This window comes from Nuphar pumila, chromosome 9, assembly GCF_984573655.1.
Source record: "Nuphar pumila chromosome 9, dmNupPumi1.hap1.1, whole genome shotgun sequence".
Classification (NCBI taxonomy): domain Eukaryota; kingdom Viridiplantae; phylum Streptophyta; class Magnoliopsida; order Nymphaeales; family Nymphaeaceae; genus Nuphar; species Nuphar pumila.
Genome location: NC_143257.1, coordinates 106,971,813 through 106,989,421, shown reverse-complemented (window position 1 = coordinate 106,989,421; position 17,609 = coordinate 106,971,813). Strand labels below are relative to the sequence as shown.

General features: G+C 39.5%; 1 protein-coding gene across 3 annotated transcripts in view; it reads right to left on the bottom strand.

The window, feature by feature from the left end:
- Nucleotides 1–13,513, bottom strand: part of LOC149828809 (uncharacterized) — an 86,903-nt gene extending 73,390 nt beyond the window's left edge. For 2 of the 3 annotated variants that reach the window (XM_090017739.1, XM_090017737.1), the window contains exons 1-5: nucleotides 13,041–13,513; nucleotides 3,587–3,679; nucleotides 2,261–2,291; nucleotides 2,139–2,165; nucleotides 1,943–2,072 (exon numbers count right to left, since the gene is read on the bottom strand). In XM_090017739.1, the coding sequence (XP_089873865.1) occupies nucleotides 1,943–2,072; nucleotides 2,139–2,165; nucleotides 2,261–2,291; nucleotides 3,587–3,679; nucleotides 13,041–13,106 (347 nt within the window). In that variant the 5' untranslated portion in view covers nucleotides 13,107–13,513. Of the gene's footprint in view, nucleotides 1–1,229; nucleotides 1,598–1,942; nucleotides 2,073–2,138; nucleotides 2,166–2,260; nucleotides 2,292–3,586; nucleotides 3,680–13,040 lie in introns of those variants that run through there. The other variant, XM_090017738.1, reaches the window with a different exon arrangement.
- Between the last annotated feature and the right edge of the window lie 4,096 nt (nucleotides 13,514–17,609).

Sequence of the window (17,609 nt, the reverse complement as noted above, 5' to 3'; positions counted from 1 at the left end):
TTGTCGAAATGGTGTTGGGTCGACGCCTCACCCTTGTTATCACGTTGATCTTCTTTCTTGTCTCTGTGGTCCAGCTTCTTTCTGACCTTAGTCGATGGACTGAAGGGCTTACATTGAGTATCCACAAGGCGCCCGACCGTCACATACGCATCTTTCAAAGTCTCGGGATCTCGGGATTGCTCATTTTCACTTCGCATTGTACCCACAGTTGGAGTCTCACAATAAACAAGTTGAGTTTATCTTCATCTGGCATATTGGAGACCTCTAGCATGAGTTTCTGAAATATTCTGACATAGTCTTGCAACGATTCAGAGTGCTTACATTTTGTCACCATCTGATAAGCTTGTTTTTGTGCATTCCTTGGTATAAAGTAGTTGTGTAGCTCATTTTTAAAGCTTCAAAGTTATCAATTACGCAATGCCTTATTTTCATGTAGCTATGTTTCTATCACCACCAGGCTATAACATCTCTGTCAAGCAGAGTTGTTGCAACATTCACTCTGAAGTCCTCAGCCAATACATTCTGAATGTCCAAGTAGTCTTTCACCTAGAACAAAAAGTTCTCTATGGACTTGCTATCCCTTGAACGATTGAACTTCGCTTGCCTCGACATATCTATCTTTGATGGCCTATTGCCATTTCCGCCATTTAGGGTCATCGTCCGCTGCAAAGTGTGATTCTTCAACTGAAGTTCTCCTACTTCAGTCTGCCAGGTGATCATTGACGTATTCAGTGAAGTAACTTGTTCCATCAGCAAGTTCATCTGCTCTCGCAGATTATTCACCTCGTCGTCTAATCCTCCGAACGACTCAAATGTGCGTGAAATTGCTTCTTCATGTAAAGTCACATCAACCATCAATCTAGGCCAATTGCTCTTGGTCCCAAAGTGAACCCATCGCCTAGGTCTCAACAATTGCCTTACCTTTGATGTTACGCAAGTTGTATTGGGACGCCACGATGTCTTTCTCACAAATTGCGGCCCGTCTGCGAGTCTCTCAACACTGACTCCGGAGTCTCTTCCCAAGCTCGAGAATGAGCTCTTGTACCACTTGTCACGAGCCTACTTCTTCAATAGGCCAGTACAGCGCGACAGTCATTCCTTACTGCCGCTAGCCTTTTAGGTCGCTCACTTGCCCCTAGGGAAGCTTTGAGTACAAAGAGTGCAAAAGAGCGAAAGAGAAGAGAGAAAAAGAAATTGCAATCACTTAAAAGTAATCGCAACAAAAGTGAACAAAGAAAGCTCAACACATTTTTATTCATTCACAATTTTGCCCGCAGGCTCATTGCAGTTCAGATCTAAAGGCTAACACTTCAAAACATTGCCTGAACCAAAGTGCAAGGGTGGCCCAAAGAAAGTTACATGTGACTAACACTTACATCATGGCTCAACCAAAGCAAAACAAATTGTAGACACAACTGAACAAAGTCGGCTACAGGGTGCCCTGCTGTAAATGCTTGCTTTCTAGCAGTGGCGCAAATATAAAGTGTTGCTCCTCCAAATAAAGAGTTGTATGGCTTAAGGCAAGACCTTGTTGTGTTCATCTCAAGGAAGAAATGGATGCTGCGAGGGAAATGCCTCCCTTTGTTTGCGGTAAGTCCTGGACATAAGTTGTGTGAAAACAAAAGTACATCAAGTCTTATGGGGATAGGCCTCTGCTTCTTCAACAAAGGATGTTACAGCATCCATGCCCTGCTAGACTCGCATCACATGCCTGTATGTGGACTCCTATGGCATGAAGACAAAAGTGCCATAGACTAAGGATTACGCCCAGGCTTATGACCATACAGAATACATGCTACCAATACAAAGGCGTGGTTTTGCTCAGTCCAGGTGAACTAGTGATGGTTTCAATTAGTCACTGGACTCAGAGCAAGTAGCAAGGTTCCTTCTGGCAATACAACTTAAGTTGACAGATATGTGAACCAGGGAAGCATGTACTTACTTTGCAGCAACTGCACCACCAAGCGAAACAGTTGCCATTATCAGAACGAGAAATGGTGCTTTGACCAACAGAGGATTGCGTCCGCCACCTGCTCTTGGAACACCAGTTCTCACCACTCGCATGCAAGAGGCTGCATATATACAACCGAATTAAGAAACCATGGCACAGGAAGCATGCATAGAGTTAAGGACCAAACCTTGAGCTGGGCATCCAGATCTTTTATCTGTAAAGGACAGGCCAAGCAAGTGTTAGCAGCCGGGGTTTGAATTGGAAGCTATAATAACCAAAATGAGAGTAGGCAAGGCATGAGACTCCTACCATCCAGTAGGTACGAGTAAGCTTCAGATATCTGCAAATGCACAAAATTCATCATGGACATGAAAATATAAAATATCATCTATAAACAGAATTAAAGTTGAAAAAAAAACTGATATAAGGATTACAAAAAATATTAATTGGATTTCTAAATTAAGGAAGAAGAAAAGAAAAGTAAAAGATCAAATTTATCTAAATTCATATTCCAAACTTCCAACTGGTTTTAAGATGAACAATAGTACTTGGCATCTTGAACAGATGATACAGAGAATGTACGGTCAAAGGTCTACAATCAAATCAATGGCTATTATAGGCATGCAAATTTGTGCCAGTTTATGTAGTTTTCTGACATGGGTGAAAGGATTTATACAGCCTGCAATTCCATGGTATCAGATGATTAAGATTTCACATCAATTTATAGATGCAAAAGAAATGTGCAAATGAATGATCAAAGTATCAACAGATTCAATTGATTGCCTATCCACCTTTCCAAAATATTATTTAGGTTCATAAACAATATTAAGAAGGGAAGAAAAGAATGTAAAAATTGAACCAACCCAATACAGCCCTAGACCATAAAAAGGTTCATCTGACAATCTGAATCCACCACAAAGGGAATTTGAAGCATTGATAGTACATAGGCAATTTAACCCCCAAAAATCTAGAAATAGGAAAAGTTGGTATAGAATGGCCTAGGCCCTCTGCGAAGCCTTTGTATAAACCAAAAACATAGAAAACTAACATCAGAGCCAAAGTTATGCCCTCAGCAAGCAAGTTGGCCAAATTAATGCTGCATTCTCAGCACAGCAATCTACTGTAGATGAAGATTTTTATTCCATTCTTCCAGGCACCTACTCATTAATTTAGTTGGAAAATCTCTCCCACCCACACACCCATACAAGCAGGCAGATAGTAATTAATTGCAGGACTAGAGGTTTGTTCTCATCAATCTAGTAATATCCTCCTTCAAGGTCATCTTGCATTCTAAACCGTCAGGCTGTCTAAATGTCCAAACCATGCTGCAGTGTTTTACACTAATTGCAGTTTGTCACTACGCTCTCTATTTTTGTTTATCAACAATTAGAGAATACCATTGGCTAGCCAAATAATAGGAATACAGCTATATAGATAGCACTCCCGATTCACATCTTGAATAGTATTTAAATTTTGTATTACTATCAAATAATCATACCATTTCAAGCAACATAGAAATTGTAAAAGGCTAAAATTCAAAGAAATTCAACCACAAAGCAACCAAATCTAACAACGATGAAAAAGAAATGAGTGTCAAGCATATCAGAATAGCAGAGATAAGTTTCAAAAATATACCAATTTGAAGTTGGACTCTGCCTGAGACTTTTGATATGCTGGAAAACGATCAGGGTGAGTCTCCCGTGCTTTTTGTTTATACGCTGCCTTGACCTGCATTGACAATAATTTAAAGAGGAGGAAGACATAGAATACCAATATATTACTTTTTCATGCAAACAATAATTTAAAGAGGAAGACATACAATACCAATATATTACTTTTTGCATGGACACCATGCCTTGAAAGTGCAAAAAGTAAAATTCAAGAACGAATAACAAAGATTTGAGAGACATTTTGCTAAGCAATGGTGAAAAGCATATCTTCTTTTTTTTACAGGAGAAACATACTGGTGAAAAGCTCTTTATTTTAGAGGTGGAACATCCACCTTCATTAATTCATGAGGAAATAATAGCTCTTGGTGGTAAAAAATAAAAGCCTTAACTTAAAGCCAACACAGAATGTAAAAAATAAACATTGATAGTTCCATTTATATCTCTACAAAGCATTCAAATTTCTTAATTGCATTCTAATCATTATTTAAAAACTAATGTAGTCCCTAAATCCTAAATTGTAGATAACTGTAGCTATTAAAAGAAAAAAAATCATTATAGACTGCGATCTTTGAAGTAAGCCATAGATCATGCAAGACCATATTCAGAGTGCAGAGTTTTGTTTCTTTAAAGAAAGTACAACATCGTTCCAGTGGCATCCTCATGATTAGGTATTCCTCAAACTTACACAAAAATAACTCGAATCAACCAAGACTCCCAAAAGCAAATCAGCAATAACTGAAGATAGTTTTGATGAATCTCAGAATTCTCCTCGAGAAAAAAAATGCTTATAAGCATATGTTGATAATACAAACTCCAGTTCTTAGGCATAATTACGAGAAACATGTTTGCAGCACAAAAATGTCACCATCGAAGCCCAAAAGCTATTACAAACCCTTCATCTATTTTGCCATTCTTGATGTTATACAGACTAAGAAAGAACTGTTGGCGTATTCGCATAAATTGAAACCGGAATACAAAATAAGCACATACCGGTAGATGCCATAGTCGATGCGACGTGCGGGTGCTCGGCATTCACCTCAGCCTATCGACGCCTAGCCTAGGCCTTGAAGTCAATGATGAGCAGGACCTTGAACCCAATGACAATTACAAGCAATAGGCTAGAGGCTATAGTTTATTGTTGTTCTCGTCATACAGTTAAGCTCTCTATTTATAATGAAAGATAGGGGTTGGTAAAGAATATGCACAGTTCACATTCACGTAACCTCCACTCCACTAACTCCCATTAAGTGCCCACTAACCCTCTCATTAGTGTCAAACAAGGTCACACTGTGGGTTGAACCTAAACCCAAATGTCCAACATTCTCCCACTTGAACCATTGATACTAAAAGGGTATTAAATCGAGGTTTATACCATTATCTTGACTTAATTCTTTACGTGGGTTCACATGCTATCATGTATCACAAGAATGAATCATATGAGTTATGAAAACGATCATCTCTTTATGAAATGTCATATTTTCATGTACTGTAATACAACTCATTTTCAGTGCTTTAACATGTTAAGATTACCTTTATGAATAGGTTGGTCTCTAACCTATTCTATTGGTCATTTAATATTGTTATTTTGCAATTCTCTCTAACTAAATGAGAGATCCTTTATGCAAAATCAACAATACATAAAGCCATAGAGAATCAATTCATTTTTACAAATGTGATCACATAATGAATTGTCATACATCATACATCAGAAAGAATAAAAAAAATCAATCTCTTTACATGTTGGGAATATAATCCTGATGCTAACCCTTTAGTAAAGGGATCTGTAGTCATTTTCTTCGTACCAATTGTATCAATACATACCAAATGATTCTCAGTCCTTTCTTTAACAACAAAGTATTTTAACTCTATGTGTCGACACGAGGTTGGGCTCTTGTTATTATTTAAAAAAGGCAAAGCTGCTTCATTATCACAAAAGATCTTTAGTGATCTCTCAATAGAGTCCACAATTTCAAGACCCATAATAAAGTTTTTTATTCAAATGACCTGAGACAAAGTCTCGTATAGAGCAATAAATTCCGCTTTCATAGTATGAGCAACAGTTATAGACTGTTTTTTACTTCTCCATGAGACGACACAACCTGCTAGTAAGAAAATGTATTTAGTAGTAGACTTTCTACTATCGAGACATCCTCCTAAGTCTGAATCAGAGTATCCAATGACCACTAAGTGGCCAACCTTTCTGTAGGTCACAATGTAGTTCTTCGTTCCTTACAAATAGCACATGACTTTATTTGCTGCCTTTCAGTGTGCAATTCTTGGATTTGACTGATATCTACCAAGCATTCCCACAGCAAATGCAATATCAAGTCGTGTGCAGGTCCGGGCGTATTGCAAACTCCCAACTGCTGAAGCATATAAGACAATTGCCATCAGAGTCTTTTCATTATCATTATGAGGACATTCCTTTAGACTCAATTTATCTCATTTCACTATGGGTGTCGAACCAAGAGAATAGTTATTCATCCCATATCTTTTAATAACCTTAAGGATATAGAATTTCTGAGAGAGGCCAAGGACACCCTTAATTCTATCACGACGGATCTCGATTCTAAGGACAAATGTGGCCTCACACATGTCCTTCATATCGAAATGAGAGGAAAGAAAATCTTTTGTCTCATGTAGTAGACTCAAATCATTAGTTGCGAGAAGAATGTCATCAACATATAAAACCAAAATTAAGAACTTACTCTCACTAGTATTAATGTATATACACTGATCAACAATGTTTTCAGTGAATCCAAAGTTCATAATTAACTGATTGAATTTTTTATATCATTGGCGGGAGGCTTGTTTAAGTCCATAACTTGACTCTTTCAATTTGCAAAATAAATTATTCAAGTCATCTACAATAAAATCAAAAGGTTGTTGCATGTATACCTCCTCTTCCAGATCCCCATTCAAAAAGTTAGTTTTCACATCCATTTAATATAGCTCTAAATCAAAATGAGCTACGAGGGTCATGATTAACTTCAACTATTCGTTAGTTGAGATAGGAAAAAAAGTCTCATTATAATCAATGCCCTCTATCTGTGTGAAACCTTTTGCAACAAGGCTAGCCTTGTACCTCTGTTTTGGTCTTAAAGACCCAGTTACAACCAATAGGTCTAACTCCATCAAGTCTAGGTATAAGATCCAACACTTGGTTCTTTGCCATAGAGTCAAGCGCTTCTTTCATGGCATTGATCCAATGTGTTGATCTTTTTTCAATGACTTCTGCAAAGGTGAAGGGATCATCGTCAATATCTATGAAATTAATAGACTCCTGCAAATACACCACATGGTCCGGATGGATAGCGTATTTTCTGGTCCTCGTAGACCTCCATACAGGTGCTATAGGTGGTTCGAAATAAACTTTTGTATCATGTTGTTGTTGTTGTATATCCTCATCAACAACTTGCTCTATTTGGGATTGATGTTCATTTACCGGACTTCCCCTGACATTATCCAAAAGAACAATGATAGAAAAAACTGAGTCTTTATCCTTCACAGGTATGGAACCTAAATCTTGCATTTCCTCAAATTCAATACTTTGATATGCATCTATCCCAATAGAACCGTTTTCAATAAATCTCGCTTTATCTATTTTCACTATTTGTGGTGTATGAAATGGACAATAAAACATAAAGCCCTTTGGTCTTTCTGGATAACCAATGAAAAATTCACTAGTTGTCCTAGAATCAAAGGCTTTTATATGTACGTTATACAGTTTAGCTTTTGTTGGACATCTCTATATGCGCATATATGACAAAGAAAGTTTTCTACCAGTCCATAACTCGTAAAGAGTCGTTTGAACAACCTTCGTAAGAACCATATTCAAAATATGCACTGTTGTCCTAAGAGCTTCACCCCACAAGGTCAAAGGAAGGTTTGAGTGATTCAACATCGCTCGAACCATTTTTTTAAGCGTACAGTTTCTTCTTTCAGCTATATCATTCTGGTAAGTACTACCAGGCATGGTATACTGAGGTACAATGCTTTCTTCTTTTAGAAACTACGCTAATGGCCCTTTCTTTTATCTCATCTCAGTAAAACGACCATAATATTCACCACCTCTATCAGACCTGACCACTTTAATGACTTCACCGGTTTGTTTTTCTACTTCTTTCTTAAAGTTCTTAAAAACCTGAAAGACTTCTAATTTTTCAAATAATAAGTAGAGATACATATACCGTGAGTAATCGTCTATAAAGGTGATAAAATATTTTTCACCCGTATGACACGGTGAAAAAAGGCCGCAAACATCCGTATGCACTATTTCCAACTTTTCATTGTTGTGTTTGGCCTCTTTCTTATATGTGTTAGACTACTTAGCCTTTATGCAGTCAACACATGACTTTATATCCGTGAAATCAAGAGATCCAAGAATTTTTTCTTTCACAAGTCTTTGGACTCTCTCTTTCAAGATGTGTTCTAACCTTCGATGCCAAAGCAAATAGAATTTATCTTCTTTTTTAGACCACGTTTATTGTCAATTATTGTGTTCTCATCAGAATGGGATTCCTGAATTTAGAATTCAATTTTTAACTGATACAAACCATCACACACGTATACAGAACCTACATTAATAAAAATTTTAATAATAACAAGCTTGGAGTTTTCAAATTTAAAACTAAAACCAAACTTATCAAGTTTCAAAATTGAAATCAGGTTCCGACTATAGAACAGAACATAAAATGTATCAACCAAATCCAAAATGAATCCCGATTCCAACACAACTAGTTGGTCCCAACATTCTTTACATGCGAACGCATCTTATTTCCTGAGAAGATGCTTCTTTCATGCTTTCTTTTTTGTTCAGAAATACCTACAAAGAGTTGGCAATGTGCACCGTGGCACCAGAATCAATTTACCAACTATGCAATGAAACATGAATCAAATTGCATTAATGAGAAACGGACGACTTATTTCCTTTATTTTTGAGTCATTTCTTATGACTCAAGCAATCCACCTTCTTATATCCCTTCTTCTTGCAGAAGAAACACTTATAGAAAAACTTTCTGCCTGGGATTTGACTTTCACCTGAGAGTTTGAACTTTCCCCAAGGTTTTCTTCTTTTTTTTCTTTTTGAATAAACATTTTCAATGATTTTCCTTATGAGAAGTCATATGTGCACTCAGCACCCTCTCACCCTTCAGTATTTCTTCCTCTTCAACGCACTTAGTCAAGAGGTCATTAAAAGACCACTCATCGTTACATGTGTTGTGAAGATTTTGAAAGGTCTATATTCAGTAGGCAATGAGGTCAAAATCAGATGGACCAAGAAAGAATAAAAAATGGCGAACTTCATGTCATTCAACTGAGATGCAATGTTCTTCATTTTCAAAATGTGTTGTCGGATGTGACTATCACCAGTATATTTCGTAGATACTAGTTTAAACATTAGTGTACTGGCCCTTGCCTTATTAGAACTAACAAATTGAGCCTCAATGGCTCCCAAAAATTTCTTCATTGTTTTGCAGTAAAGAATAGTGCCTCGAATGTTCTTAGCCACTCGAAATTGCAAAAAGCAACAAGCTAAGTCTGTTCGAGCGCTCCCACTTCTCAAAGATAGCCTTCGGCTCAGCTACACTTTGCTTTGTAAGAGTGGGAGGTTTGTCAGTTCTAAAGATCAGATATAAGTCTATGTATTCGATAGTTAACAACACTATTTATTTCCAATCCGAGAAATTAGATATGTCTAATAAGAGAATATTACTGAAACCGTCAGTGAAGAAAGAACCTGATACAACAAGGAACGAAAGAGAAAACTTTATTATTGTGCAGATGAGACTTGTGATGAAAAGGTAAACATTGAGACCTTTTATTATTCACCTTCAATGAGACAAGCATAATTGAGTCATTATCGTTCCACTTTGGTGAAAATGACAAAAATCACAGTTGCTTTGTCTTCTCAATTCACAAGGAATTGACTTCAGTTGGTGAAACTATAAGATCATGTAACAAGAGGTAATTCAGCATTGTACCTTTGGGTACAAAGATGCTTTATGGGCTGCAATACACATCTCCTATTACACCCTTTGTGAATTTGGAATACGACCTACCTTTGGATAGAATTGTTGTTTCATAAAGTCACACACAATCATAATATCAAATCTTAATACGGTCCAAAGAATCCTCAGATTGCTTTGGTGATTACATGAATCAGTCAATCAAGATCTTTTACTGAAATCATATTCGTATTATGGCGCATGTCATGCACACGTATTAATGCATAAATGTTAAAGACGAAATATGCATTATATCATCAAAATATAAGTTCATGCTTTAACATATATGCATAAACTAATTTTTAATCATAATACATTAAAAAAGTCATGAATTTAATCATAATCATGCTTAAACATTATGCACAACTTAAATAATATAAAACACATGTATTAAACATACATAAGTCATGATTGCTTAACAATAAACACTTATAAAGCATGAAAAATGATAAAAACATACTCAAATAGGTAAACCCCAAGGTCCTCAAGTTGAAACTGATCTAAAGATACCCCAAACCCGTCTGAAACGGCTCCGAACCGGTCATCTAAGGGTCTGAACCGGTTCTGGACCTAATGAACCGATATAAAACATGAACAAAAGCTCACAAAACCCTCTAACCGAATCAGAAAATCCTTGTACTTTCATGGATTCATGAAAACAGGGTCTCTACATCTCGAAACCGGTGAAAACCCGATAAGAACCGATCAAAAATGACTCTGAACCGATCTCAAAAAGAGTTGTATCGGTCACAGAACCAATTCAAGTGTAATAAGTACCCAGATCCTGTCTTGAATCATACATGATCCAATCCAGATTTAGATCCAAACCCATAATGTCTGGGTCCTGAATTGAATCCAATAATCCAAAACCGATATGGACCTAGATCTGATCCATTACAAGATTCAGGTTGAGTCTAGAACCGTATCCGATCTAAGCTCGGATCCGGTTTGGTCTGAATCTAGACCTGGTCTAACCGAATCAAAACAGATCTGGTTCATACCCGGATCGAGTTGACTCTGAATCGAGATCTGATCCATACAGATCGGATCAGACTCATACCTTACCTAGTCTGATTGGTTCCGGATCATGACCCGAAACCCAAATGGGTTCGGTTCTGATTCAACCGGGTCGGATCCGATCACCGACCCGACAATCCGAATCAGACCTAGATTCGAAACCACAAATGGTCTTGTTTGGATCCTGTTCACCGGGTACGTGTCCGACCCACTCTAGACCCAATATTTAATGTATCCTTTCTGGATCCTGATTTTGGATCCGAAAAAACTAGATCAGACCCATACTCGTAACCCATAATGGGTCTAGGTCTGATCCAGGGCCCAGTGTCCCATCCGATAAGTGGGTACAAACCCTATCCATCGGATCCGGATCGGGTCCTCACCATGACAGATGGAGACCCAATCCACCCGGTCGATAGCTTATCTGGGTTTGGATCGGGCCGCCCCGATCACAGATCCAATACCCAATCCACACGGATCAGGTTTGGATTGGGTCGTTCGTCGGGTCGGGTTCAAATCTAGACCCGACCCACCATAAAATAAAATAAAAATGTCCCGATAAAAAAAAAAAAGAAAAATCGAATACAGTCAGTTTCTGAGAAACTGAAAACCCTTCGGTTTCTCAAAAACCACCCATCGGTTTCTCACGTCGCCCCACATTCGCACCGAAACTCCAGCACCGGTGGTTTCGCCGATGAAGGCCACCCCACAGCGACACCGTACTGCTGGTAAGTCTTTCCCACCGACACAGTCACCACCATCCGGCGATGTCCCTGACGAAAACACCCTTCCAACGAAGGGGTTCCATCAGCAACCCCCAATCCCACGACGAAACAGCCAAAACATGTTCCGGCAACCATCCTATGCTGCAAGCGGCACCGATGAGGCCGTCGGCTATCCAGGGCGACACTTTCACCTCCCCGGCGAAAACCTCGAAAGGGCAAAGGTTAACGATCCTTTTTTTTTTTTAATTTAGATGTCGGTAGATATGTTGTCGGTAGCAACACCTGCCGCCAGGGCTGGTTGTCGCCACCGACGACCAACCGACAAGGCCGCCGCCGACGAAGATCCAGTCCTGCCTCGCCGACGACGGTAATCGTATCTCCTATCCGGTGATGCCTCCGACGAAGCTACCAATGACAGTTACAGGCAATAGGCTAGAAGCTATAGTTTATGGCTATTATCATCATACGGTCAAGCCCTCTATTTATGATTGATGGAAGATAAGAGGTGATTCACGTAACCTCCACCCCCCACTAACTCCTATTAAGTGCCCACTAATAGCCCCACTAACCCTCTCATTAGTGTCAAGCTGGGTCACACTATGGGTTGGACCCAAACCCAAATATCCAACAAGAACATCACAATTAGATAGAAACTTGCAATTCTATATGTGGGTGTCGGGGGGTACGGTAATCAAATAAGAATGATCAACTTACTTAACTCATCCAAATAAAGTGTCTGCGTGAGTCGTGTGTGCACACATAACTGACAACATCACATATTGGAATTCAAAGGAGGAAAAGACAATTTTAGGACATCCTTGGAAGCATAGCAACATTGAAATCTAGCAACAAAAATGGATCAGAAAGGGAAAAAAAAGTAAACGATGAGGGGTTAAATCATAGCAGCAAAAATGGAAATACTCTTAAAAGGTTATATTAATTTTGATGTCTTGGTATGCCATTCAAATATTTTGACCGGAAATCAAATATACAAATGCTGCGCCAGAATTCCATATGGAAAAAGAACACAACAACTACGCCTTCATCCCAAAACAATTGGGGTCGGCGATATGAACCAACAAAGAAAATCATTCTGGGTCTTCCACATGAATCCTCCTCCATTCATTTCTTGGAAAAAGAACACAAACTTGCGTTAAATCAATCGTCAAAAAGAAATCCATGAAAAGAATAAACCCCTACAAAGAGACATCACCATTTTTTTTATTATCATTATCATTTTTCTTGAAATTCACAAATAGATACCACCACCAAGTACTCAAAATGATAATTTATACACAAGACAAAGAATTCCTTCATCACCATCAAGAAAACTTGCAAATTCCGGAATTCCCTAAATGTTTCGCCCCAAAATCTACATTACCCAAAGAGGGTTCACTTTCAAATTGTTCAATGAAATTTATAAGAAGAAAAAAGGAGGAAGGCAACAATATTTCTACGCAACTCTGTTGGTAGATCAAAATTCTCGGAATTGCAAGGAATTTAGGGTGGTTGGAGACACCCCAATTATTCAGAAATGTGGGATAAGGTGGGTGATAGCTGTTTGTGCTCCACGATGATATTCCAAACTTATCCCAGCTTTATGGATAGGTTGGTGAATCAGAAACACCCATAACTAGGAAAAAGAAGGAAGAGATTCTTCTTCTGTTACCTGAGAAAGGGTGGGGTGAGAATTTGGGGGAAAGCCGAGGAGTTGCTTCGCCTCACCGCCATGCATCGTCGCTCACCCCCCCCCCCCCACCACCTTCTTCCTCAGACGGTGAGGTGAAGCAGAACGGAAGAATTAAAGGAGAGAGACTCTGCTGAGCAAGAGGAGGGGCCGCTCAATTCCTCTCCGGATTATTTGGGGGTCTGCCTTTGTACTACAAGCTCGTGCATTTTGAGGGGCCGCTCAAGCATTTTGTCATTTTGTGGGTAGTACAAAGACGCCAACTACGATCAAGTCCTTTCCTACACTTGCCTCACATGGATTCGAATGCGGATACGACAAAGAAAAGGTTCAAGACACGAATATATGATACTTATAAAAATAGGACAAAGATTAACATTTGCTACCCTCGTGGGTAAGGAACCTTTTAGTGAAAAAAATGCAATATTTTTATTGTTTTCAGTTTTTTTAATCTGTTCATCCGTATGCGATCTATAGAAGCTGACCTTTGGATCATGTTTTCCTAATGTATATGTTAGATTTTGTAAGTGTTAAAAAAAATCAATGGCTTACAATGTAATAAACTTTTAAACATCAAAAGAACACATTTTTGCATTGAAGAAAACTCCCATCTAAATGTTGTTTCCTACTATTTTGATCATAATGAGTACATCCATAAGGTCTGATATCCTCAAAACCAGCTCTCCTTATGAGTTCCAACTAGGGTTCCTTACCAACCACGGTAGCAAATGCTATCCTATGTTTAATATATAAAAATATATTATAGAAACTTTTTTTATAATTGATTGTTTTTTATGCATTTGATCAAGGAATTTAAATGTCCCCTCCCCTAATGTTTATTTTTATGCCATATATATATATATATATATACATATATATATATATATATATATATATATATATATATATATATAAACTTAATTTTAAATAATCAGAAAAACATAAAAACTGATCATAAAATCTAATAAATAAAAAATTAATAATAAAAATACAACATATAATGCGCTAAACATCATGGTTATGACGTGTTGCAAGATCTTAATTAACGTGTCCATGTGACATGGCCCTACAATAATCAACTATAAGTACTAGTTGTACTCCTTGGATCAAGTTGAGGACAGAAAGGGGGTTGAGTACAAAAGGTGAAGGTGGTTGGATCTGGAAGGACCTTTGACCCGAATCCAATACATATTTTAAGTATTTGAAGAAAAAAAATCGTGGATACGGTTGGATGCTATGAGATCCGGGCTTTGATGTGGATACTGTTTTTTGTTTGGATCGTCACATGAACCAATATAGAGATCTGACCTGTTCTCATTCTTTCCTGTGCCGGAACTGTTATCAGTTTAGATTCTGGCATTACCATGCCAAAACCCAATCTTGACTCCACATCGTATGTTTTGGATAGGGATGGCAATGGACCGGGGTGGGGGCGGGGGACAAGGTCTCCACCCCCGCCCTGTCTCAAAATCCGAACCTCCATCCCCGCGTCTATCCCTGCACGGGGATGGATTTTAACCTCCACCCCCACCTCCATCAACGGTCCAAACGGGGGCGAGGCGGGGCCCTATTTTCCCTCGGTCTATTGTCATCCCTTAGAAAGATTGGGGATGAAGTGGGGCGGGGGCAAGGCGGGGATCCGGATGGGGACGAAGCGGGTGGGGGAAAGCGTAAGTCCATCCTCGAGCGGGGATGAATTTTAACCTTCATCCCCGCCTCCATCCCTGTTGCATGCCCTTCATCCCCGGTCCAAACGGGGTGGGGTTCCGCTTTCCCCCGTCCATTGTCATCCCTAGTTTTGGATATAACTGAGGCCCGATTCGGGCTCATATCCAAATCATCAAAAACCAGATTTGGAACCAAGGCTGGGAAACAAACCCAGTTGCTCGTGACTTGGCTCCTAAAGAGCATAAAATAGGCTCGGCAATCTGAACATGAACAATAGGTACTCGGCTAGGCTCCACTCGTATGAACTTGTTAATTAGTAAAAAAAATATATTTTAGATATAGTTTACATCATATAATATATGTAAAACACATGATTAAAGTTTGAACTACAAAACATAGGTTTCTTTGTAAAATCTTATTACTTCTAACTCTTACGTTCGGCCCTTCAACTAGCACTCTGATATGGAATCAGAGTGAAATCCCAGGGCGGGTTGCAGTGATTTCGAATGAGAACGGCTACCTGAAATATCATGTTGGATTGCAGACTTCTTTTAGAATCTCTCTCAAGGCCCTGAGAGAGTGATTCTAAAAGATGCAACCGAACATGCCCTAAAACAGTGCATTTTTTTGGTAATCCTATTTCTTCCAGCTGAAAACAATGTATTTTTTCTGTAAACATGCCCAGCGTTCATGGCTATTCAAACAGGACTGGTAAATGAGCCAAATGGGTTCAGTTGCTGGATCCGGCTGTAAACATTCCCATTCACACTCGGCTGAAAACAATGAATTCCAGCACGACCAAGCAACACCCTTTTGATTTTCGATCCAAGAAGAATGAGGCCATCCTTAGACATGAACCAGACCATTTATCCTTTACTTAAAAAGAGGTCCTGGTTATAAAACCTCACCAAATCCCAGTAGAGAAGAGAATGGAGAAGTAATGAGCATGCGATGTTGGCTTCAATACACTTCACCTGAAATGATTATTTGTCCTTTGTGGTTTTCCACAAGAGCCAGGTTCTGAGGACCATTTGCAGAGATTGATGATTTGCTCAGGGAATCTCTTTTCATCTGACCTTGAGATCTGAATTTGTAATTGACACCAATACTAATGTCAGAAAATATGCGATAACATGATAATTAAGAGCACAGTCCTGCAATTACCAATTAATATAGTTCCTTTCCTGCCTTCTGCTACTTATTGTGCTTGACTCCTTGTGTGCTTTAACTGGTAGGCAAAAGGTTAATGATTCCTTCGATCCATGGCCAACTTTTTACCCTGCAGGTTTCTCGGTCACCAGCCACTGCAACCTATTGTTGTGTTCACTTAACAAGATTGAAGCAGGGGCAGAACCAGAAAATTTACATAGGAGGGCTGGCCAGCCAGTGCAACCTACTGCTAATTATGCTCACTTAACAAGATTGAAGCAGGGCGAAACCAGAAAATTTATATAGGCCGAGCTGGCCACACACACACACATCAGAAAAAAAAAGGCTAAAACGGGAAGGGGGGGCTCGTATCAAAGTAAAATGAGCAGACTTAATTCAATACTACAACAATAATTAAAATGACAATGGGTGTTTGAGAAGGAGAAAAGGCTAAAGCAGTAAAAAATTCACATTTTATAGCCTTTTTTATCCCATAGAATCTAAACAATTGCACCAACGGGAACTCCGCTTGATTAGTAGGAGCTGTCAGTGCACGTCACCTTGTGGTGGGATGTTGCAGGTTCAAAACCCAATGGTAACTGGTGGGGGTATGCCTAAATCCCAGCTTGCCTAACTAAAAAAAAATCTAAACAATAGATAATAGATAGATGTGGTATAAGTAATGAAATTCTTTGTATGCATTATAAGTTGTGTATTACCAAGCTCCTAACCCAAGCAATATTTTCAGGTTATCCTTTGAATCAAGGTTGTTAAATGCGATGAGGCGAAGCGAGGCGTTGAGCCTGCGCTTCGCCTCTGGTACTGAGGCGTACGCCTCTCACAACTGGTATGGAAGTGAAGCGGTGGGAGGGGAGGCAGTAAGAGAAGGACCACGCGCCCACCTGGTATGGAAGCGAGGGATATGCCGGTCGTCCGGTGGTCGGAGAAGACTGAGCAGCAGCTGCAGCACAGCAACTCGGGTGGTCGGTGGTCACAACTGGTCGGAGGTTGATGAGGGGCGCATCACAGCAACACCTCAGTACCTTGAGTGTGCGCCTCGCCTCTGAGGCGTACGCTTCAGGTACTGAGGCGTACGCCTCTCACAACACTGCTTTGAATTAGTTATAAAAAAGAAAAGCATATTAGTTAGTTTTCAAAAAATATAAAAAGTTTTGAAAATTGCATTTATTTTACTAACCTTCCACAAAGGTGATATAAATAGAAAATCTTAAAATGTCACTAAAAAATATAATTACTGCTGTGTGCTGATAATACAATCCAGAGAGAGAGAGAGACCTGAACTTGCACAAGACAGGTTCTCACAAGTAGGGATGGCAGTGGCCGGGGCGGGGGAGAAGGTCTCCACCCCTGCCCCGTTTCAAAATCTGAACCTTCATCCCCGCCTCCATCCCCGCACGGGGATGGATTTTAACCTCCACCCCCACCTTCATCCCCGTTTCATGTCCTCCATCCCTGGTCCAAACGGGGGTGAGGCAAGGCGGAGCCCCGTTTCCCCTCGGTCTATAGTCATTCCTTAAAGGATTGGGGACAGGGCGGGGCAAGGGAAAGCATAAGTCCATCCCCGCACGGGAATAGATTTTAACCTTCATCCCCGTTTCATGTCCTTCATCCCCGGTCCAAACCCGTTTCATGTATAGGCACGATCCACATAACTTATGCGGATCTACGCCTATACATCTTTTCTTTTTTTATTTTTGGGCCCCCCTCCGCCCC